The 24,208-nt window shown below is 38.8% G+C and overlaps 3 protein-coding genes across 4 annotated transcripts; 1 reads left to right on the top strand and 2 right to left on the bottom strand.

Annotated features, from left to right (window-relative positions):
* Positions 1 to 355: 355 nt before the first annotated feature.
* On the bottom strand, positions 356 to 11,443 carry LOC134740685 (uncharacterized). Of its 2 annotated transcripts, XM_063673244.1 has the most exons (9): positions 11,236 to 11,443; positions 10,126 to 10,331; positions 9,383 to 9,590; positions 8,219 to 8,400; positions 6,263 to 6,401; positions 5,795 to 5,925; positions 5,014 to 5,209; positions 4,217 to 4,345; positions 356 to 4,006 (listed from the first exon to the last, which is right to left on the bottom strand). In XM_063673244.1, exons 1-9 carry the CDS (start codon positions 11,275 to 11,277, stop codon positions 2,246 to 2,248), a joined length of 2,994 nt encoding a protein of 997 aa, XP_063529314.1. In that variant the 5' UTR covers positions 11,278 to 11,443; the 3' UTR covers positions 356 to 2,245. The 2 variants fall into 2 exon arrangements, with proteins under 2 accessions (XP_063529314.1, XP_063529315.1); XM_063673245.1 differs by lacking the exons at positions 8,219 to 8,400; positions 9,383 to 9,590; positions 10,126 to 10,331; positions 11,236 to 11,443 and adding an exon at positions 7,809 to 8,026.
* Positions 11,444 to 12,313: 870 nt separating this feature from the next.
* On the top strand, positions 12,314 to 15,223 carry LOC134741083 (general transcription factor IIF subunit 2). The gene is made up of 4 exons (XM_063673848.1): positions 12,314 to 12,732; positions 12,833 to 13,044; positions 14,593 to 14,718; positions 14,956 to 15,223. The coding sequence occupies exons 1-4, from the start codon at positions 12,426 to 12,428 to the stop codon at positions 15,124 to 15,126; spliced, it is 816 nt and encodes a 271-aa protein (XP_063529918.1). The 5' UTR covers positions 12,314 to 12,425; the 3' UTR covers positions 15,127 to 15,223.
* A 57-nt stretch (positions 15,224 to 15,280) lies between these two features.
* LOC134741088 (tetraspanin-7-like) lies at positions 15,281 to 20,032 on the bottom strand. The gene is made up of 5 exons (XM_063673857.1): positions 19,820 to 20,032; positions 17,259 to 17,447; positions 16,692 to 16,853; positions 16,351 to 16,473; positions 15,281 to 15,769 (listed from the first exon to the last, which is right to left on the bottom strand). The coding sequence occupies exons 1-5, from the start codon at positions 19,895 to 19,897 to the stop codon at positions 15,614 to 15,616; spliced, it is 708 nt and encodes a 235-aa protein (XP_063529927.1). The 5' UTR covers positions 19,898 to 20,032; the 3' UTR covers positions 15,281 to 15,613.
* Between the last annotated feature and the right edge of the window lie 4,176 nt (positions 20,033 to 24,208).

Below are 24,208 nucleotides of genomic sequence, written 5' to 3'. Positions count from 1 at the left end.
AATCACGAAAATTTGACTCTCGATCAGATGGCGCCACTAGTTTTGGCCTACACTCGTATAGAGGGCGTTGACTGTTTCGTTTGTTATTTATAATTTTAACGCATACCAGTGAAAGAACATGGGTCAAAATCATATAAAAATAATTAATGCAAATAAAAAAATAATTTATCCATATTTAAATAGATTTTAACGTATTTTTTTAAATCTTCATTTTTAGTTTTAAAGTATGTCGATAGATGGCAGTGAATTTACAGTGGTTACAAAATTTACTATGACAGTACCGCTCTATCTTATTATATCCTCATTGGCTATACATACCTTTAACCATCTCAGAAAATGAAGAAAACCAAGTTAATTCTTGTTCAAGCTAATAGTGTATTTTTCATTCAGCGATAATTAATTCAGTTAAATATTGATTAAAAAATATAATATACAATAGAACGGATAACATTGTAATGCTGTAGGCCACAAGCATGTAAGTACTTGAAATAAGAGTCAATATTACGTTACGAGATTTATTCCTATATTATATTATAGTTCGGCGGCTATTTTCGAAATAGTTTTGGAATAATTCAATAAGCCTCGACAGTTCACGTCGACTAGATATACTCTCACATCATTAGGTATCGAGTAGATATTTTACACAAGTAAATATGAGAGAAAAACCATAAAAAGCTTGTACTGTATGTGATCACGGACTTCACACGTTGACATATGAGCATTTGTTTTATGAACGCAGTTTTGCCCTGACGTGATACGTTCTTAAACATACATTAATATTCATTGTTAGATATTACCTAGTTTCTTTATGTATGCATTCATTGAGCGCTCTATACATGTATATGGAAGAAATTAGCTAAAAATACAAAGAAAGTTGTTTATGAATACACATATCTCATTTTATTCATGACTGATCAAACCAGGGACAAAACGGAGAACTTGTTAAAACTCAAATAATGAACCGTGTTTTTTTTAGAACGCCCTGACCAATCCCTCACCCAGGTAACCCATTTCGATGTGGTTTAGATATCTATTGACGATAATCAACCACTTCCTGGAATATAAATGCATAACTGATAAGCATAAGACTATAATAACGCACGATAATAGCTATTGTGCTAAGGAATTGTTAGCTAACTTAATAAATCTATCACAACATAGTCAACAAAATTACGTACTTCATATAAAAACTAATATAATAAAAAGTAGATAGATGCAAAAATATCACAATGACAAAATAAGTTCTTTGGAATAAAGGCTTCGGTTTTTAAAAGATCCGTTACTAGTCATCAGACCACATATTGTTGCTGACTTAATACAGTATTTTTTTGACATTAGTACACAACATGAGGTCTAACGGATCTTTGTAAAACGGACCCCAAACAGTAAATACATTAAATTACTTATTAATCAGTCCTTTGTAAACTAACGCATTGTAAGTACAATATTCTTCAAATTAAAAATAATGTCATCAGAATTATTTCATTTATACTAATTAAAGTAACCTTTACAGATTTTTTATTGATACACATAAATACAATTTAATACTTTGTAGTCGATTTAAATTTTGAACACCTTGACAGTTTTTAAACCTGTGTGGTATAGAATAAAATCTCTATTTTCCATTCCAAAAGAAGGTTTTACTAATCGATATCATAAGATCGCTATTGTTTGTAACTATAGTGTTCAAAAGTTTAATTGAGGGCGAAAAAAATCTCAACAAATACGTAGTAAGATTTTACAGCGGCGGCCTTAGGGGGCTTTATTCGCTGTCATAGTTTTTAGAATATATATACTTTGTGTTAATAAAAAAAAAAGAATACTGCAATCTAAATAAAAATAAAATAACACTGCGCGAATACTATACATGTAGCCTTAACTGTTTTTCCATTTATTAAAATATACGTTTGCTTCTCACTTTCACAAATTTCCGCTAGCTTCAACGTCTTCTCTTAGTACAGTCAAGATTTTTAATACGTATAATATTTACTTACTTAATTGAATTAAATTTACAGTTGTATACATATTCTGACTGATGCAAATTTTATTGCACGTCCATACCTATCAACTTAGCCATCACTGTTCCATTATTGAATGTAATAGAATATCATAGTCTCTACTAGTGTTACAATTCGATAAATACATATTACGAAAATACACTATGAGCAAGGGGCAGGTTCGTCACCTTTGTTCTGGTGTTTGAGATAGACGGCGTACATGTGGCGCGCCTGGTTGAGCACGCGGTTCACGTGGTGACATCACCTTTGTTCTGGTGTTTGAGATAGACGGCGTACATGTGGCGCGCCTGGTTGAGCACGCGGTTCACGTTGTGCTTGCGCACCATCTTGTCGAAGTGCATCGCGAGCTCGTTGTAGTCCATGCGGTTCCGCATGACGTAGTCGCGGTGCTGCAGCAGCACCGTCAGGCACAGGAACATGAGGAACGGGTTCCCGCCGCCGAACACGCCCGGCGGCGGCAGCCCGCTTATACTCTTGACGCCGTCGCCCGCGGCAAAACTCTTCTGCAGCGGCGGTTTCAAAGCCTCATACTTCTTCTGGAAGTTGTTTATGGTTGACGCGACACTGTGCAGATTCGTCGGCTTCGCGTTCAACAGCGACTCGCAGTTTCTCTTCGCATTTTCCAACTCCTGAGACATATTCGAGAAGAATTTGTGTGATTTAGAGGCGCCGTCGTCCTTGGCGTCGGGGGTCTGTGTTTCTAGAGGCTGGTCGGGCGGTCGGGGCGGTTGGGGCGTGCCGGACCGGCGGCCGCCCTCGGAGCCGTCGGCCGTGTCGTCCAGCTCCAGCTCGGGGTGCTCGTCCGGCGTGTGCGGGCACGACGCCGCCCGCGCCGGGAGCGCGTGTAACGGGTTCTCCCACAGGTAAATACCTTCCGCACTCCGGGCGTTCGACTTTATCGTGTCCATGGGTGATCGCTTTGACGTTTCTCCGACCCCCGTTTGAAGCTCTAGTGTATCCTTCGTATCCTGCTTGCTCCGTTCCTCCCCTTTATCCTCTGTGCTGGGGGAGTCGGAGGGCGAGTCGATCATGCTGCACCGGTTGACGTACGAGGGCCCGAACACCTGCCGATCCAGGTGCTCGAGTTCCAGCCTCAGCTCCCGCGTCATGGACGTGGTCATCGGGTAGTACTCCTGCGAGTCGTCGGGGCTGCTGCCGTCGTTGGCGTCGTTGTAAATGCTCCTATTGATTTTGTTCAGAAGGGACTCCTTGACGTTCGGTTTACTGAGGTCGCTCTCGTCCATAGACATTTTGTTTAAAGTGATTTTGGGATACTCCTTGGTGGTCTCTATGACTGAGTGTGCTCGTTGTAATTTGTCACGTTTAATCGGATCCGCTTTGCTTGCCGTCGCGAAATTGAGGAATTCGTTTAGGTTTTTGATCATCCTCACTTTCGGCCTGCTGTCGAGATCTACGTCGTCGGGGCCGTCAAACTTGTCGTTGTGCACGGATATTTTGTCTCGGAGCAATCTTATTTGTCCCCCCAACGTCGTATCCTTTCCTTCCGGGTGCGCTTTTCCGTTGACGACGCTCCCGTTTCTGGCGCGGGTCGAATCTCGCTCGTGAGTTTCGAACGCGCTCGTCATATTTGGCTTCGGAAGCTTCGATTCCTTCGAATCTTCACTCGTATCGAGCTCGTTATCGAGTTTGGCTTTGACGGTGTGTAGAGTCTCTTCGTCGAGGCTCTGGAACTCCTTGGCGTGTTTGAGCGAGGAGTCCTCCGGCGTCGCGCTCTCGTCGAGGCTGTGGTTGTGCGGGCGCGGGCGCCGGGTGGCCAGCTTAGGCGGCGTGGCTTTGACGCTAGCGAGGCTGAAGCTGGAGCTCTGGCGGCGGATGGCGCACAGCTTGGTGTAGGCGTTGTCGCGCGGCGCCGTCACGAGCGGGCTGAGCGGCGGCGGCGAGGCGGGCGCCGCGGCCGCGTCCCACTCGCGCTCGCCCAGCGCCAGCTCGCCCGCCGGCGTGTGCTGCGGCAGCGACGCCCAGAGCACCTGCCGACGAAATAGGACTCCTCACTATTTCCTATAGTAGCAAGCTTACCCACGTTTGTAGCCGACGCTCAAAATATGTTGCGATAATAACGACGTGAAAGCTTTACATACGATTTTAACGTCAAAATTCGCCAGGAACGCAAAGAAAAATCCAAAGTTACATATTTAGATCAAGTAGGTAGCTTGTTTTTTCTCTTGAATATAACCCACCTCGAGCATTCGAAGTGCGTCGTCGAAGGCGAACTCGCGTTTCATCTCCAGCAGTAGCCAGCGGTAGCAGAACAGCAGATCGTCGGCCTGCTGGGACTTCAGGTACGCGTAGAAGTCGGGGTCGTAAACCTAAGGAAGAAAAATCACTTGTAGTACTGAGTCAAGTCCTACAGGTACAGTAGGTTTTGCGAAAATCTGAACACGGTTTACTCGCTTCCTAAGTTCTGATATAATGCATAATAGGAGAAGCGACATCGAACTTCCATTATATATTTAAAAAAACCTGGCAGGTGAAACTTTAACATAACGAAATCTAATAGTACACGAACAGCAAGTTTTCATTAACAAATTTTTTTTCGTGCATGAAGAGGTTCAGGCGGCCCAGCCAAGGTGACAATCGCTTGCGCTTCTCTATCGAATCTCTATCACTCTTCCATAATAGTATAGTGTGACACTGACAGTTGAGTTTCGTTCGCTATGTAGCGTGCGATTGGCATGTTGTCTACGGGGCCAGGGAGGAAAATACTAAGCTTAGAAAATAGGTTCAACATCATACATAAAGTTGACCTTGGTAATTAAAGTTTTACAATAATTGAATTGTCATCTTCCTTGCAGCGCTATTTCCTATATAAATGTTCAGACTCCAAATGAAAATTGAAATGAGCAATAGTCTTTTTCTCTGTTCCTAACCTGCAGCGAACTTGAGAGTCATGGTGTCGCCGTCCAGCAAGCAGTTGCAGTGACACAGGCACATGTAGGCGCTTGTATCCATGTTGCTAGCTGTACTACACAGGTACCTGCAGCGCCTCGGTGAGGTGCGCGAACTTGAGCGTCATGGTCTCCCCGTCGAGTAGGAAGTTGCAGTGGAGGCGAGCCATGAGCGCGCACAGACAGATGTAGGCGTGCGCCTCGTCGCCCATGGTCACTAGCAGTGGCGAGGCCAGGTCCGACATGCCCTGGCAGTATGATACCCGGGGGTGCTGCAGTGCGTACCTGAGAGGGTAAAACGCACGTAAGATTGACCTTCGAATTTTGCAGTATAATTCCTGATAATCATAAATTATGACGCAGGTGCCAATATTTTCATTCGAGCTAATATAACGAATTCCGATGGAGCATTCCACGAAATTGTCCACCGTTGTCCCGTACGAACGCGAACTTTCTCAGGATTTGCAGGTATAAGAGTTTCCTTTTCTGTGACAAATGGTCAAAAATATGCACAGAAAAATAATCATCTGCTTTAAACGCCGAAAAAAAGGTCGCAACACAGGAAATAAAATGCGTTTGTACGGGACAGCCCGCGGAGTGCTCCCGATAATACCTAGATGGTTTGTGACAACCGGCCCTTAGTTTAAAAACCGCAGGGGAGACTGATGGGCTAAATAAGCTTTCGCGATCCTGCGCGCCTAGTCTAATAGAATCAGTAGCCAAATTTTAAACCCGATTATCAAATCAGAGGAAAATCTTTGAGGCAGGTATTTATGGGTAGCTGATTAGTGAAATAAGGCTATTTTAATACATATACCTATATCTATCAGGAACTCGATACATAATAAAATGAAAAGTCCAAATTCTTACGTGGTTAAAATATTGAAGAGTGAAGCTATATTCTGATTATCGTCGCTGCCGGCGTAGAAGTTGTGATGTCTGTCTGTGCGCAACACGTCTTTGCGGACCATACTCGTCACGTACGCCAAGTCGGCGTTCACCTGCAATGTACCGTTTCATGTATACGTAATATTATTAGGCCTGGTGTATCATTGAACGATGTCACACTTAATTCTGACTGAACTTCCATGTTTATTTTTTCGTCGGGCACTTTCTGCTGAGAGAGACAGAGAAATGCTGTAGGACTGTTTACTTAACTTTATACCTACAAACGGAAAGTTATCAAAATATATAATTTAAACGAAGATTGAACAAACCAAACAATTTTGACTACACCCGCATCTGCCATTGACCTAAAAAACAAGGTTGCCAAAACAGTGGCATTTAAAATTTTGTTTGGCCTTCAATATTCGGTTTAGTTTGGTAGCAAGTACATACTATTCCTTTCTGTATGCAGTCTTTCCACCGCGCTCTGAGAGTGTAGTATTCGTTAGCTTTCCTTTTTATGTAGTCCATTCGTTCCTTGCCCGTCATTCCGTCCGGATACACGTTCAGTATGTGTTTCCAAACTACTTTCCTGTAAAAAAAAACACAAGAATGGGTATTATCAAGGACTATCTTTGTTTTGGTTCCAGTTGGTTGATTGTTGGTACATATCAAAGAGCTTCCGTTACACCAAGGTCACTTTTAAAATACCTACATTAAAGTGGTTCATTGTTGTTTATTGCATGTTTATTTCGGTAAAAAATGTATACTTTATGCAAAGCCTGATAATAATATATGTATTTTATGGTCAACAGTATGGCTATGTATTTTAAGAAGTTAGATAAAGCTGCAACAGTGATGTCGTTCAATGTTACGGATTAATAAGAGATAACGTTAAAAGCACTTAACCCATAGCGGCCCACCATACAAGAAAAATTCCCAGTCAGTCAATTGTGAATCAATAGGGTATTTGACTGTATTTAAAATAAATTATTTTACACCATGCATGATATAAAGCACCGAAGATTAATAGAGAAACGTAGACAGCAGTTATTTTTAGACATAATTTATATTTTAAAACCCGTATAAAACTATAAAGAGTAGGTAATTTGATCGTCTGACAGTGTTTCATATAAATTCCATAGTAGCAAATTCGTTTTGACAATTTGAAATAAAAAAAATGGCCAAGTGCAAGTCGGACTCGCCCACCGAGGGTTCTGTACTTATTAGTATTTGTTGTTATAGCGGCAACAGAAATACATCATCTGTGAAAATTTCAACTGTCTAGCTATCACGGTTCATGAGATACAGCCTGGTGACAGACAGACAAACTGCGGAGTCTTAGTAATAGGGTCCCGTTTTTACCCTTTGGGTACGGAACCCTAAAAAGGAACTGATTGGACTAGTAGTTAAATACCATATGGTATTAGAAAATAGAATAGAATTTGTTTTGTTTTAAAATAGAGCGAAATAAAACAAAAGCAACTGTGTTCCATTAAATAATGATTTAAATTTCAATGTTCATATTTAGCCAGTATACTGTATACATATCATATTACGCCAGTGAGCATCAAGAGGCTAAACTGTTAATGCCTCATAAACTAACAGTAGCTAGTAATGTAGTAATTTTAACTGACTAGAGTTAATTATGAAAAATTTTGTCATTAAATTTAGTCTGCCCAATATGTAATGGCGAACCAACTGCTCGGTAATATTTTAGGGTAAAAAAAGTGGCTTCGTGAATCGCTTCGAAAAGGTTGGAATTATTACTTATTTTCCTTCAATACCTTAAACTAGCGTCAATCCCGCCGCAATAAATGACTTCTTTCAGCGTGGTAGTATTTGTGGTCTTCCTGACCGCGTCGAGGAAGATGCAGAACTCGCTGTCGGAGAGCAACGCGCGCGGCGGGATGTTGGGGTCCTTGTACAAAAACCTATAAAACTCCTTTTTTTGTGAGCTAAAATAAAAGAGTTCGAAATACTTATTTTCCTTCAATACCTTAAACTAGGGTCTATCCCGCCGCAATAAATGACTTCTCTAAGCTTGGTAGTGTTGGAGATCTTCCTGACCGCGACGAGGAAGGTGCAGAACTCGCTGTCGGAGAGCAACGCGCGCGGCGGGATGTTGGGGTCCTTGTACAAAAACCTATAAAACTCCTTTTTTTGTGAGCTAAAATAAAAGTTCGATATACTTAGTTCCATACCTTAAACTAGGGTCTATCCCGCCGCAATAAATGACTTCTCTAAGCTTGGTAGTGTTGGAGATCTTCCTGACCGCGACGAGGAAGGTGCAGAACTCGCTGTCGGAGAGCAACGCGCGCGGTGGGATGTTGGGGTCGTTGTACAAAAACCTATAAAACTCCTTTTTTTGTGAGCTAAAATAAAAGTTCGATATACTTAGTTCCATACCTTAAACTAGGGTCTATCCCGCCGCAATAAATGACTTCTCTGAGCTTGATAGTGTTGGTGATCTGCCCGACCGCGTCTAGGAAGGTGCGGAACTCGATGTCGGAGAGCGGCGCGCGCGGCGGCGTGTTGGGGTCCTCGTATAGGTTGAGCGCGCGCGACACCATGTTGAAGGTCTTCTCGACCTGGCCAAGCATTGGACTTGGGAGTTAGTCACAGATGACGTGCGGATTTCGCTGGTATATGGGATTAATAGGAAAACTTGATATGCCACATGACGATTATGTTAATGCGTATGAAATGATAAATTATTGTTAATATCTAAGGCAACTTCATAATCTATTTTTCACTACACCTTATAAAACAAAGTCCCCTGCCGCGTCTTTCTGTTTGTGTGTATGTATGTTCGCGATAAACTCAAAAACTACTGAACGGATTTCCATGCGGTTTTCACCTATAAATGGTGATTCTTGAGGAATGTTTAGGCATATAATTTATTAAGGTTTTGTGAAGCCGGGGTGGGTCGCTAGTTTCATATATGATATGGAAACTGTTAAATAAGCTTGTGAGAGTTTGGTTAAATAACAGCTCTAGTTTTTTGAGAGAAAACCTATTGTTTCACTTTTTCACAATGATCGTGAGCGGTAGTTTGGCCACATGGGCTTTGTAGTGTACGAGTTAAAGGATTAGAACAGAGTAGAGTAGGAAAATAAATTGATTTGAAAAAACCTGATTCTCCTCACTACTCACAATACTGTGCGGTTTAAGAGGAATCTCCTCCCGCGGACGCTTCAGCTGTGGAACAAGATCCCTGCCGAGGTTTTCCCGAGGGGCTACAGTATGGGGTTCTTCAAAAAAGGAGTGTACAGGTTTTTAAAGGGTCGGCAACGCGCATGTAATATCTCTGGTGTTGCAGGCGTCCATAGGCTACGGTGACTGCTTACCATCAGGCGGGCGGTATGCTTATTTGCCACCGACGTGGTATAAAAAAAAAGAGCTGCATAATTAAACATTCATCTTTCACACACACACTTTTAAAAAAATAATAATAATAGAGCACTACAAAATGGCATTATTTTGTACCAAATTGCCACTCAATAAGTCTGGCAACCAATGGAACAGAATCACTAAAAAAAATCTAGAAACTGAAATTAACAGAAAAGTTACCTGATTCATAAACAGCCCCTGAAAGCCAGTGGGTACTTCCTGCTTCTCGGGCTGATGCGGCGCGGGCGCCACGCTGGGCGGCGGCTCGCGCGGCGCCGGGCTCAGCCCTGGCGGCTCCCAGTCCTCGGACGCCTCCGCGAACGGCTTCATGTCGACGCGGAGCTGGACGCATGGCTCCGAGCGCTGAGTTTGAGCTATATTATGAGCCCTAGAAACAATTTAGAAATAAGTTATAGCTGACCTTGAATAATGTTCAATGTTACATTTTAAGTAGAAAATATTATTATCATGTATTTTATTTATTAAGTACAGCCACATCGTATGTATTACATATGTTGCATTAAAATTGTGTCTAAGTACTTCACCTGATATAGTACGACAATTATGGAGTACATAGCGTTGACTAAGTATAATAGGACTAGAAATGAGATCTTAAACTATACATAAAAAGAAACATTACATTTTTAGAACAATTAACTAATATATACATTATTTACAATTTTACGGCAATCCTTACAAATAAATATATAAAAACTATGTATAAAAACTTTATGACTCACTTAACTTTTTAAAATTCTTTTAGTAACAAAAATCGCATGTAAGTTCTTTAACCGTCTAAATGGGGCTTAATCTCACACAAAGAGATGAGCGCATGAGGTAATAAACATTTGTGGTCAATTAGTTAGACATGATTAAATGGCATCAAGCTAAACATTTTTTTATATTAACAAAAAAAACATTACTTGAGAAAAGCAGCATCCAAATCCCAGTCAGAGAGCAGTGGCAAGAGGATCTCCTGACCATAGTCATCAGCAGTCCGGTATGACAGTGTAAAGTCAGACTTGATATCAAATGCTTTCACTAAAATGCTTTGTAAAACCTCCAGCGAGGTTATCTGCGGGTCAACGGAAAACTTCCTCAGTTCTGGCTGTAGTTTGCCTTCACACTTCTGCAAAGAATTGATTTCATTAAGATTTTGAGAGAACTATTTTTAAGGAAGCTAATTAGTTACGGTAGCAGTTAATGAGTATAATATTTAATTTTTTCATTCATACACATTGCTTATTCTCTAGGGAAAGAATGTCTTATCATTTACATTTTATGCATCGCAAATAAAAAAACCAGCCAAGTGCGAGTCGGACTCGAGCATGAAGGGTTCCTTACCATTACGCAGAAAACTGCAAAAAAATCACGGTTGTTGTAAGGGAGCCCCACTTAAATATTTATTTTATTCTGTTTTTAGTATTTGTTGTTATAGCGGTAAGAGAAATACATCATCTGTGAAAATTTCAACTGTCTAGCTATCATGGTTCACGAGATACAGCCTGGTGACAGACAGACGGAGAGTGGAGTCTTAGTCTTAGGTTCCATTTTTACCCTTTGGGAACGGAACCTACGGAATCGTAAAAAAGAGTACACAAATAACACATAGTAGGTATGTGTTAAAATTCAAGGTGGTTAATTGCCGTTCTGCTCTGATAACCACGCCAATATAAATTGTTAGCGAATTGTTAAGACTGAAAATATAATTAGTGGAAGTATTCTAAGATAATACAATGTTTGAAGCATTAAAAAAAGGTGAATAAATATTAAAACCTCAGTCAAATTTGCTTGACAAAGTATTGACAAAATAAAGATATTTTGTATAATCCATTCGGAAATATTCCTAGAAACGTGATGTATATTTAACGGCATATGTAAAGGTTTTATAAACTGTTATAACTTGAATTTGCATGATGATGTGCTGTTGTTCCCCTACATTTCACCGATGTTTATTATTAACTGATTAAAAAACTATTACCTTAATAGGATTAAACATTCTTGGAACACTTATATTACGTTAAGATACAAACCTTCACTTTCACTCTAACAGCCTCTTTGCTATACCCAAACATGACTACGCTTAACTATTATCACATATCCATATAATAATACACAACTAAAGCTAATCTAAGTTACTACTTTTCTCACATAATTACAAATAAATAACAAGAAAATGCAGGTAAAATTGTATTCAGACCTCACGCACAAAAGAAAATAATGACAACTGTGACATTTACTTTTTTTTTATTTATACACAAGGATACGAAACTATTTAAGCCATATAAAAAAATAAAGTTTTTTTTTTTTTTTTTTTTTAACATTTATGGCCTAAAAAAATAAAGATTCAAAGGCGTATTTCATAACTTAAATCTAAAGCTCGCTCCAGACTACGCGGCGCGAAGCTGCGAGCGCGAGTGTGGAGTCGATTTCGCTGATTAGCGAACTAGACTACACTCGTGTTCGCGGCTTCGCACCGCGATTCACGCACGAGTGTGGAGGGCCCTTAAGAGAACATTCAAAATCAATATTTGGATCTTTGTTAAGGGCCCTCCACACTCAGTGTGGAGGCCCCTTCAAAGGTAAACTACATTCAAAATGTTTATCAGATACGCAATACACTGATTTAAACTTTCACGATTTTTATTCATTATTTTTCACAACGACGTGACTTAATCTCGGTCTCGGTCTCGGAGACCACGGGGACAACGCCGTCCTCGAAACGTCGGAGGTAAATTTAAAACTTATGTTACGCGATTAAGTCCCGTCGTTGTGAAAAATAATGAGATACCGCAATGTAATGAAAATTGCATGCAAGTTCTTGCTAGTAGTCTAAACCGAAGTCCTGTGCTTTAGACACGTTCAACGAGAGCTTGTTCAGAATGTATAGTTTGTCAAAGGACTGTCTCATTTCAAACATAGACAGAGAGTATCATACTATCTTTTTCTTACACTAGCTAGACTAGCAGCCAAAAGAAAAGGATGAGTATAGTTTTTTTTGTTCTTATTTACTGCCAATTTGGTTTGACCAACTATAGCTATCGCTGGCGCTGTCAGTGTCATTTGTCATTGCATTTTGCATTGCTGTCTTTTCTCGTGACACTGACATTTACGTTGCAACTTGCAAATCTTGAATCTTGCAAAGCAAATTTTTGCAGTATTTGCACATTGAAGGTTGTGTCAATTTAAATAGTAAAGATAAATAATTTGATATCTGATCAAAATGACTACGCCACCGGCAGTGCCTCATATCGACCGGGAATTAGATTTATCCAATGCTGGAAGAGGAGTATGGCTCGTTAAAGTTCCTAAGTATATAGCGAATAAATGGGAAAAAGCTCCAGGAAATATTGAAGTGGGTAAACTAAAAATATCACGGGTAGCAGGGCAACGGGCCCAAGTACAGTTATCTCTCTCAGAAGCTGTGATGTGTCTTAAGGACCCTGGCGAGCAGAACATACCAAAGGAGCATCGTTTGGACGTTTCAACGGTGACGAGGCAATCTTTAGGCGTTTTTTCTCATGTAGTGCGTGAGTACTGCTTTAATAAGTTATACAAACCATGCCTTTGCCTTGTAATTTGTTGTTAAAGGACAATGGACCTAAAAGCAACTGACATTTTATTTTTCAGCATCCAATACAGATTCGGTAGTTCCAGAGTCGGAAAAGTTGTACATGGAGGGTAGGATAGTCCAGAAGCTGGAGTGCAGACCATACGCAGACCCAACCTACTATAAGCTAAAGTCTGAATCTATAAGAAAGGCTTCCATGCCACAGCGTCAAGTGCAGCAGTTAGATAGGATTGTACAAAACTTCAAGCCAGTGTCTGACCATAGGCATAATGTAAGTATTAATTGCATTATAAATTTACTGTTCTGAACATTAAGATATTTTAGGTTTCAGGTAAGAAATGAGGTAGTAACAAAACACACTGGCCAAACATTGCAATACCTAGTCGGCTCATAAGTTCTGTCATATACATAGTATCAAATAAAATCAAAAGTTTAAGTTTATTCCGTATAATTTGTACAGCGTTTGAAAGCTTATAAACTAGAGAATCTAAATGTATAACATTTATTCAAAATGACCGCCATAATTATCTACACAGGCTTGAAGTCTTCGTGGCCAGTCGTCAATGGATTCACGCACCACTTTCATGTCGATATTGGCCACTGCCGTAGCAAGAGATTTTTTCAGCGAGTCTAGATTTGCATGAGGTTTTGAGCACACCTTTTCCTCTAAATACTGCCATATTTTATAGTCTAAAGGATTAAGATCTGGGCTAGAGGAGGGCCAATCTTCATGCCGTATAAAGTCGATTTTATTGGAGGCGAGCCAGGCTTGTGTAGACTTTAGTTTGCCTTATGGGCTGGAGCAGAGTCCTGCTGGAAAACCCAATGCTGGTTTAGAAACATCGTATGGGATAGTGGTTTCACAATATTAGTCAACACCGTGTCTTGGTACACTTTGGCACTAGTTTTTACTCCTTTCTCACAAAAATGCATACTAGTGACGCCCGCATAAGAAACTCCCAGCCAAACCATCACAGATGAAGGGTGATGACCTCTTTGAATACGGGGAATGCTATTAGATGCTTCTTTACTATTGCGAGCGTACACTCTATCATTTTGTTTATTACAGTTTTCTTCTATGTCAAAAATTTTCTCATCCGAAAACAGTATACAACGGTGCTTATTTTTAGCGTACTTCTTCAATAAAGCTTTAGATCTTTTAAGCCTTAAAGCTTTAAGCCGACCATTGAGAAGATGGCCAGTTTTTCGTTTATAAGCACGAAGTCTCAGGTCTTGATTAAGCACTCTTTTCACCGTGTTTTTGCTCAAACCCATCTGGAGGGCCATAACTTTTTGTTTCCTAGCGGGATTTCTGGCAATGCATGCCCTAATTGCTTGTACAACCGCTGGAGTCCTAGCTGTACGCGGACGACCGCTTCTTTTCTTGTCATTTAAACTAGAGACCTCACTGTATCTTTCTATGGTACGATACACAAATCTTAGAGAGAATTTTAAATTTTCAAGTAGCTTAAAAATTTTAGTCGGCGAGTGACCACAACGATATAGTGCAATTATTGCGGTACGGCTATCTTTAAGCGTCCACTCCATGTTGAAGAAAACAGAAAATTGCAAAATTATACTACTCAAATATTTAATAAAGATTCGAAATTCAAATGCAGAACGGTTTTTGTTTTAGGAGTTCCAAATTTAAATTTTAAAGGCCAGTGACAGAACTTATGAGCCGACTAGGTATATGTTGCATCATGTTACACAATTTAAAGTTCTCAATTGAATTTATAAACTGTAATCCTTCTGTTAATAATTTTCTGTGTATGTGCCAAATAGGTACTAAATAATTTTATAATTTATGAATTTGCAGATTGAATACCAAGAGAAGAAGAAGGCTGAAGGCAAAAAGGCCAGGGATGACAAAGATGCAGTGCTCAATGTGCTGTTTGCTGCGTTTGAAAAACACCAATATTATAACATCAAAGATCTGCAAAAGGTAAATTGTCATTCTGATAGATTACTTAGCATTTTATTTTTAACCTTTTCGATGCAGTGTCAAACACAAAAGCTGTCACTCAGACGCCACATCACCGAAGTGTCTAAACTGAAGTTGAACTTTGTTTATATGCATGGAGATTGATGTTGCTCTGTGGTCTGTGACAGATTAATCCGTCTTTGGCGTTGGACCTGTGGTCCAAAAGTTTAAACATTAATTTTTTCTATTTTTTTTCAGATTACAAGACAACCTATTGTATACTTGAAGGAGATTCTAAAGGAAGTATGTAACTATAATCTGAAGAACCCCCACAAGAACATGTGGGAGTTGAAGCCGGAGTACCGGCACTACAAGCAGGATGCTCCCACAGAAGCCAAGGAGGAGAAGGATAGCTCCGATAGTGACTAGATTTTGATTTTGTGATGATTTGATATTAGATAATGAAGAAATAATGACCATTACTAATTAAGACAATGAAGAATAAAATATTTTGTTGAAACATGAACGGTTTTTTGAATTCAGTAAGTAAATTAAATGCCTTGTAGTTTGCTGGCACAATTTAATAACATAATATTATATAATAAATTTGCTATACATCAAGATTTTCTAACCTAAACAGGATGATAATTTTGAACTAGAGTATTGGCAGTTGAAATATAAAGCCACAACTTTAGTTGTATTATATTTAATATTTAATTCTAATATTAATTGAGTATATAATCATTCAGTCCATTGGTTATGCGTTGGTCTCCGCTCACACTGTACCTTAGTAACTTGCATTGTACAGAAAGGCTGGGGATTTCTCTACAATGCGAAGTGCAGCACGAGATGGAAACCAGAGCTTTAATACTTAGAATATCGCGTCGGTTGTTCCCACAGGTGTTTGCTGTAGTGCTCAGTTCATGGCATCATACTTAGATTTCTTGATGTAACTCGCGAGGCAGCACGAAAGGACGGTGCCGATCAGTGGGAACAGTGCGGTGCCGATTGCGATGCCGATCACGATGTTCATGTTGCTTTCGAGATATTCCACGATTACTTTGTAGCAGCCCTGAAAATAAGGTTAGTGATGTAGTTCAGCAATAGGATTTACCCTTATAATACATATAAAAAGAAATCGCAATAAAAAAAAATGTAGGCGCGAAGGGATATCGTCCCATAGAAAATTTGAATATCGCGCCTTTTTCTACTGACAAGATTTGCTTGACCAACTATATATAATATACAAATACACTTTACGGCACATCTCACTACAGAAAACAAGACAATAGGTAAATACAGCAACTCAAGTTATAATCTAGTGTCTACAATCCTTTAGTAGTTATTGTCACGTTTTTTAACTTACTACTTACATAGAATTAAAGATTGCACGACGGATCCGAAATATATGGGAAGATCCGCGAATCCGGATCCGGATTGCAAACCCTACATAGAATAGACCATCAAAACTTTCGGCGGCGCCTGCTCTCATGTACTACAGGTAGATACTTATTAGCTACTTGACGCACTTCGAAGTGTTTGCTTATAGCAGTTATAGCACATAGGCACTTTAGTGTGCAGAGCAGACAGACTTCTCGTTTACTGACTGCTAAATATGCTGTAGTGGTGAAAATGTGGATATTTCATGCTTACCGCCTGATACACGTGGCTGTAGTTGGCAGTGATGCAGTCGTCGGGGTTGACGCAGCACGACAGAGGGATGGAGCGCTGCACGCGCACCCAGTCCGTGTAGTTAGACACGCCGCAGCAATGTAGCTGGAAAATATGTATAAAGGTGAAATTATCCACACTTTTTAACAAAACTATCCGGGAATCTAGAAAATTAGGTTTCACGGTAGCAGTGGACTGATCAAAGTCCAAGTTGCCCCAGTGCCGGTCGCTGGACAGGAGCGTCTGCGTGAGTCCATCGTAAAGGCCTTTGGAGAAGCCCTCGCGGTAGATCGCCATCGAAGCGTCCATCATAACAGACTTACAGTCGCTTGAGCCAAGTCAAAGTTGCCCCTGTGCCGGTCGCTGGACACGAGCGTCTGCGTGAGGCCGTCGTACAGGCCCTTGGAGAAAGTCTCGCGGTAGCTCGCCACCGACGCACCCACGCCTGCGTCCATCATGAAGATGCAGGCCAGGAAACCGCCGTACTGGAAAAATAACGTAAACAAATTTACTTGAAATTTATCTAGGTATTTCATATTTGTTGGTAGTTTCCTGTTAAATCCAAGGGGGGCGCCAAAATGGGCAAAAGGCAGCAGCAGGGAAACTTTTGTCAGTCGCCAGCGCCAGGGGGCGCAAATTTGGTGACTGCCTCGGGCGCCATATCCTCTAGCTACGCCCCTGCCCACAGTAGATATTACTTAAATGCCAATTATGGCGCGGCGTGTAAAGGAATAAAATAGTAGGAAGACTTTTTTTTAAGTTATATAGGAGGCAAACGAGCAGACGAATCGCTTGATGGTAAGCGATTACCGCCGCCCATGGACATCTGCAACACCAGAGGGGCCGCTCTATTCTTGAAGATTTGAAGGTTGTATCGGTCCGGAACTTACGATGTACAGCAGCACGGGCTGCCCCTTGATGATGCAGGAGAAGGCCACGGAGCTGACAAGCACTATGAGCGCGGCGATGCCGATCATGGCGTGTGGTGCTGTGCCGGAGAACTCTGAAGACAGCTGCATGTACTTGTACAGGTCGAATTCCGCCCATAGCCCCACTATTAGTAGCAGCAGGCCTGATAACTGGGAAAAAACAAAACTTCTGTTAGATAAGTAGGTGTACCTCACGTCACGTGTAGGTACTACTTTTGGTGGCTATAAGGTAAAATGATAAATCTCGTAAAGAAATATTTTAAATTAATAATTGAGTTGAATTCTGTGGAAAATGCATAAAATGCAACGATAAACTGGACTTTAATGTAAATATTTTAAAGAAAGCCTTTCCAAGTTGTCGAGGTACTTAAATATTAATTTCTCTTAAAATAGGGTGATTGCGCTAGTTTACCCAGCTCTAGTTTTCGTACACTTGACGGAGTTGCTACAAAGAATTGCGTAAAATTTGAATATAACCCTACTAATTACCGCACAATTTTGGACTTATATAGATATTGAATAATGGCATAGACTATCCTCAACTCCTAGGCCTTCTGCACTTCCGTGCTCCAAAGAGAATACCCCGCAACCCGATAACACCCCTGTGCCCCCCGCTTCGTCGCAGCATGGCAGCAATTCACCTGTCCCTAGATTGAGCAAGGTAGTAAATAGTTGTAGCCATGTAATAGATACACACTTCCTGCTTAGCAAATAATTTTTAAGAAAAAAAACCGACTTCAATGGGGGATGCCGCTGAAAGTTTACTTATTGTTGATGGTGCACTCTTAGATTCCAGACAATGAAATGAAATAGACAGCATATTTTGCGTAATTATCCTGATCCATCTTTTGACTAATTTTGCCTAATTGCCTAATTATTATAATATTGCCTAATAATGTAGAAAAGGAGGTAAAACCACCCACTTTTCTAGTAGCATTTCGTTTTTGTAAGGGTCGCAGTTCTAACCTAACCTAACCTACTTTTCTGATAGCATTTCGTTTCTGTAAGGGTCACAGTTCTAACCTAACCTAACCTACTTTTCTAGTAGCATTTCCGGGTCCGGGTCTGGGTCCGGATCCGAGTCCGGGTCCGTGTCCGGCTGTCCGGGTCCAAGTTTGGGTCAGAGTTCGGTCCGGGTCCGGATCCGAGTTGGGGTCCATGTCCAGACCCGGGTCCGGGTCCGAGTCCGGGTCCAAGTTTGGGTCTGGGTCCATAAGGAAAAAAACAAATCGCCAAACGTGAACTATGTGTCATTGAAGAGTTCCATTCTGATCATCATCAGCAGTTCCACTTCATCAAATGTCACTTTTTAAAATGGAAATGCTGGATTTGTTGATAAAAATACAAAAATCACTATATGAATGCCTTTCACATGTGAGGAGTTCCCTCGATTCCTCATGGATCCCATCATCAGAACTCGAGCTTGACAAAAATGTTTCTTGAAAACCTAACTTGCTTAACAAACATAACGAAGAGGACAAATCGCCAAACGTGAACTATGCGTGATTGAAGAGTTCCGTTCTGATCATCATCAGCAGTTCCACTTCATCAAATGTCACTTTTTTAAATGTAAGTGCTTGATTTGTTGATGAAAATACTAAAATCACTATATGTAAGCCTTTAACATTTGAGGAGTTCCCTCGATTCTTCATGGATCCCATCATCAGAACTGCGTTTTGACAAAAACGGGACCAATCTGTATGTTTATACTTACAATCAAAAAAAGAATTTTCAAAATCGGTCCAGAAATGACGGAGTTATGGAGTAACAAACATTAAAAAAAACAAAAAAAACATACAACCGAATTGATAACCTCCTCCTTTTGAAATCTTGAAGTCGGTTAAAAATAATAGAATAGTATAAGTTAGTGATATCCACTTAATGTACTTTTTAGTAATGTCTGCATTGTTATTAAAATAATACCCAAATAAAAATGATATTTCGCGAGTAGCGAATTAAAATAAAACATTAGTTGCAGCTTCGCATCTGTGCCTTTCAGAGGTCATAAAACCAAGAAAAAAAAAGTTCAGGCGGAAAATGTTCATGACAAGTTTATTAACTGTTCTAGCTATATTTATAACTTTTATAAGTAAGTAATCTTTTTAGCATGTATGTATACTTAGAAGTATAATAAAACGCAAAATTATTAGTTATGGATTGTTAAATTTGGTATGAAAATAGCTTTAGTCTCAAGGAAGGACATAGGTTAGGTTTATTACGAAAATAATCATTATACGCGGTTGAAGTCACGGGCAGAAGCTATAAAACCAACTAAAAATGATTTATATATAAATAGGTAACATAAGAACTAAAAACGAAATATATAATCGATTTTCAACTCAATAATGCAGTGGTCGGAAACTAGCTCATACGCGGACGAAAACTAGCCCGCATTTTCTAAATTTTAAATATGAAAAATGCTGGCTATTTCGCTCTGCTAAAAGCTGCGAAACTTTTGGCTTATGTTACATCTGTCCGATGATAACACCTTATTTTCACGTGTGATATCACAAACAACTCACCCAGAACACGATGTTGAAGATAAATAGAAACGTTTTCAGGCAGGCTATCACCGCCACGTTTTTGAATTGGTTCCCCATTACTGCTTACGTTGTTTCATTCATGGATTTAAGAAAAATATTTGATGAAGTGTTTAGCTTGGGGCTGGGTGGGTTGTGCGCGGTATGTTGATCGACGCAACGCGCATGTGCGGGTCTTGGCCGTATATTCCCATTGGTTTCACGAGCGCAAACTCGTCTCCAGATAACAAATATAACGTGACCACTGGATCCGTAAAAATTGCAAACAGCAACTAACTATATAGAGACTAACAAGGAAAGGTACCCAACTGTCCGGCTCCGATTCTATTTATTTTTATAGGTAGGTACATAACGTGCATTCCTGAACTTGTACATACCTAACTTTCTCAAAGACACCGGTATTCTAATTAGGGAATGCGGAACCGGTACTGTTCCCAGAACCGGGACTGACATTTCCGGTACAGGGAAAGAACCGGGATTTCCCGGTACTGAGTATTTACTGTTGTATTTTGAGGGTTCCGCACCTCAAAAGGAAAAAACGGAACCCTTATAGGATCACTCGTGGGTCTGTCTGTCCGTCTGTCACAGCCTATTTTCTCAAAAACTACTAGACCAATTAAGTTGAAATTTGGTATACATATGATTGAATGATTTATTTCCATATGAATATTGGGTTACATAAGTAGGTGTTGGGTACAATATTTTGAATTTGTTTCACCAAGATTCTACCTATACAGGTGTAAAACATGCACTGTATATTTAGACCTGTACCAATAACTTCTGAGGTTATAAGAATATTAATGTTGCTTATTTTTTATATATAGTTTCCAGACCATATACTAAACCTAAAAATAATATTTTGTGTCATCCTAGGTATTTGCTTAGGTAGAAATTTAGGTATTTCTTTTTTCAATCAGCATTCTGTAAAAAAAATATTCGAGACGAAATTCTTTGTTTCCCTGTAAAGGCAAAGTGGCTTCCGACGTACACACGCATTTTGTGTCATTTTCATCCACGGCTATAATGGCATTTAATAAATACCTAATATTGATCCTAAAACGCCTAAAAAAATATTAGAGTCGATAAGTGAAGTGTTGTACTTTACAGAACATTGTTATATGTTATTCAAACAAATCTGTGTCAAATTCATCCACCGCTTTTATTTAAAAAAAATTTTTTTCTAATTAACACCCTGTATCTGCCACAAAAAAAAATTCATATTATTAAGTTTACGTCTACAATATTATAATACCACATTGAGACATCATTCATAATTTGGGTCATTTTGATCCACGGTTTTTTTACTATCTGGCAAAATAAAACTCAATTGAGCAAGAAGGGCGTGCGCGGGGAAGGGTACCTACGCGGGTGGGGTGCTCATTATACTTGCCGCAATATCAGCTGGCGACTGAGATCTTAATACTATCTCCTTTACCCTTGTTAAGACCAACCAAGAGTGAAAGAGATGGCATTATGAGCTGTCTCGCCACTTAGTTTTGCGATACAGTGTATTTATTTCATTCGGAGGCATAATTATATTGTCTTATCAATCTTACCGTAGTAGGTATATAAATATAATTAAAAATAAACTGTAGGCTGCACTCCTCATACTGACCAACATTTGTGACGTTCCTAATCAAAAGGTACCAATTTCTCTGACAGGTTATTTGTATAAAGATATAATCAAATTTCGTCTTTATGGTAAACGACAAAGTGGTACCTACCTTTTGATTGAGAATGTCAAATCAGCGACTTAAAAAATACTTTTGTTTCGATTTTTAGTAGACTTTTTAAGTTTATTTTAAGACGCAATTTATTGCGATTTTTGTTATGTTTAAGCGTGGCAAGCAACATTAATTACAATGATGATGATGTTCATTAAATACAATATTTTTTCATACTATACTGAACTGTCACCCTATACATGAGAATGAACAGCGCCCTCTTGACAATGATCATATATTACTGGTCAGGCTTTAATATGTGTCATAATTTAGTAGTCCCCTTTGTGGATTCTAAGTTTCCGAGTTACAGCAGTTTAGTGAAAGCGTTTTTTTTTTAAATATAAATTAAGGGTTGAATAAAGAGGAAAGAAAATTTGATTATTTTTGCGCTACGACGTACGGTTTAGTAGATACAGCCCTATAAAGTTTTTTTTATTGTTTTTTTTTCTTTTTTTCTTTTTTACATTGTGTTTTTTGTATATTACTTTGGGGTTTTATAAAGGGGAACGAAAATTTAATTATTTTTGCCCTACGACGCATGGTTTAGGAGATCAAGCCCTATAAAAAAAAATCTCTTTTTTTTGCGTTTTTTGTGTATAAATTAATGGTTATATAAAGGGGACCGAAAAGTTGATTATTTTTGCGCTACGACGCACGGTTTAGGAGATACAGCCCTATATAGATTTTTTTCTTTTTCTTTTTTAGGTTTTTAAATCTTAATTAAGGGCTTCTTAAGGGGAACGAAAATTTGATTATTTTTGCGCTACGATGCACGGTTTAGGAGATACAGCCCTATAAAGTTTTTTTGTTATTATTTTTTTCTTTTTTTTCTTGTGTTTTTGTATATTATTTTGGGGCTTCATAAAGGGGAACGAAAATTTTATTATTTTTGCGCTACGACGCATGGTTTAGGAGATACAGCCCTATAAAGATTTTTTTTTTAAATTTTGCGTTTTTTTTAATATAAATTATGGGTTGCATAAAGGGGAACGAAAATTTTATTGTTTTTGCGGTACCACGCACGGTTTAGGAGATACAGCTCTATAAAGTTTTTTTTCCTGGTTTTTTTTTGTTTTTTTTTTAAGTATTAATTACGGGTTTCTTAAAAGGGTTTTTTTAATTATTTTTGCGCTACGACGCATGGTTTAAGAGATACAGCCCTATAATGTTTTTTTTTTAAATTTTGCGTTTTTTTAAAATATAAATTATGGGTTGCATAAAGGGGAACGAAAATTTTATTTTTTTTGCGCTACAAGGCATGGTTTAGGAGATACAGCCCTATAGATTTTTTTTTAAATTTTGCGTGTTTTTAAATATAAATTATGGGTTGCATAAAGGGGAACGAAAATTTTATTGTTTTTGCGGTACCACGCACGGTTTAGGAGATACAGCTCTATAAAGTTTTTTTTCCTGGTTTTTTTTTGTTTTTTTTTTAAAGTATTAATTACGGATTTCTTAAAGGGTTTTTTTAAATTATTTTTGCGCTACGACGCATGGTTTAAGAGATACAGCCCTATAATGTTTTTTTTTTTAAATTTTGCGTTTTTTTTTAATATAAATTATGGGTTGCATAGAGGGGAACAAAAATTTTATTATTTTTGCGCTACGACGCATGGTTTAGGAGATACAGCCCTATAAAGATTTTTTTTTTTAATTTTGCGTTTTTTTTAAATATAAATTATGGGTTGCATAAAGGAGAACGAAAATTTTATTGTTTTTGCGGTACCACGCACGGTTTAGGAGATACAGCTCTATAAAGTTTTTTTCCTGTTTTTTTTTGTTTTTTTTTTTTAAGTATTAATTACGGGTTTCTTAAAGGGTTTTTTTTTTATTATTTTTGCGCTACGATGCACGGTTTAGGAGATGCAACCCTATAAAGATTTTTTTTGTTGTTTTTTTTTTTCATTGTGTTTTTTGTATATTATTTTGGGGTTCCGTAAAGGGGAACGAAAATTTTGTTATTTTTGCGCTACCACGCACGGTTTAGGAGATATAGCTCTATAAAGATTTTTTCCTGTTTTTTTTTTTGTTTTTTTTTAAGTATTCATTAAGGGTTTCTTAAAGGGGAACGAAAAATTGATTATTTTTGCGCTACGATGCACGATTTAGGAGATGCAGCCCTATAAAGATTTTTTTTTTGTATTTTTTTTTTCATTGTGTTTTTTGTATATTAGTTTGGGGTTCCACAAAGGGGAACGAAAATGTGATTATTTTTGCGCTACGACTTTTAGGAGATACAGCCCTATAAAGTTTTTTTTGTTTTTTTTTTTTTTTCATTTTGTTTTTTGTATATTACTTTGGGGTTCCGTAAAGGGGAACGAAAATTTTATTATTTTTGCGCTACGACGCACGGTTTAGGAGATACAGCCCTAAAATGATTTTTTCCCTCTTTTTCTTTTTTGCGTTTTTCAATCTTAATTAGGGGTTTCTTAAAGGGGTTTTTTTAATTATTTTTGCGCTACGACGCATGGTTTAAGAGATACAGCCCTATAATGTTTTTTTTTTTTAAAATTTTGCGGTTTTTTTTTTAATATAAATTATGGGTTGCATAAAGGGGAACAAAAATTTTATTATTTTTGCGCTACGATGCACGGTTTAGGAGATGCAACCCTATAAAGATTTTTTTTGTTGTTTTTTTTTTTTTTCA

This window comes from Cydia strobilella, chromosome 4, assembly GCF_947568885.1.
Source record: "Cydia strobilella chromosome 4, ilCydStro3.1, whole genome shotgun sequence".
NCBI lineage: Eukaryota > Metazoa > Arthropoda > Insecta > Lepidoptera > Tortricidae > Cydia > Cydia strobilella.
This window is presented reverse-complemented; position numbering and strand designations above follow the sequence as displayed.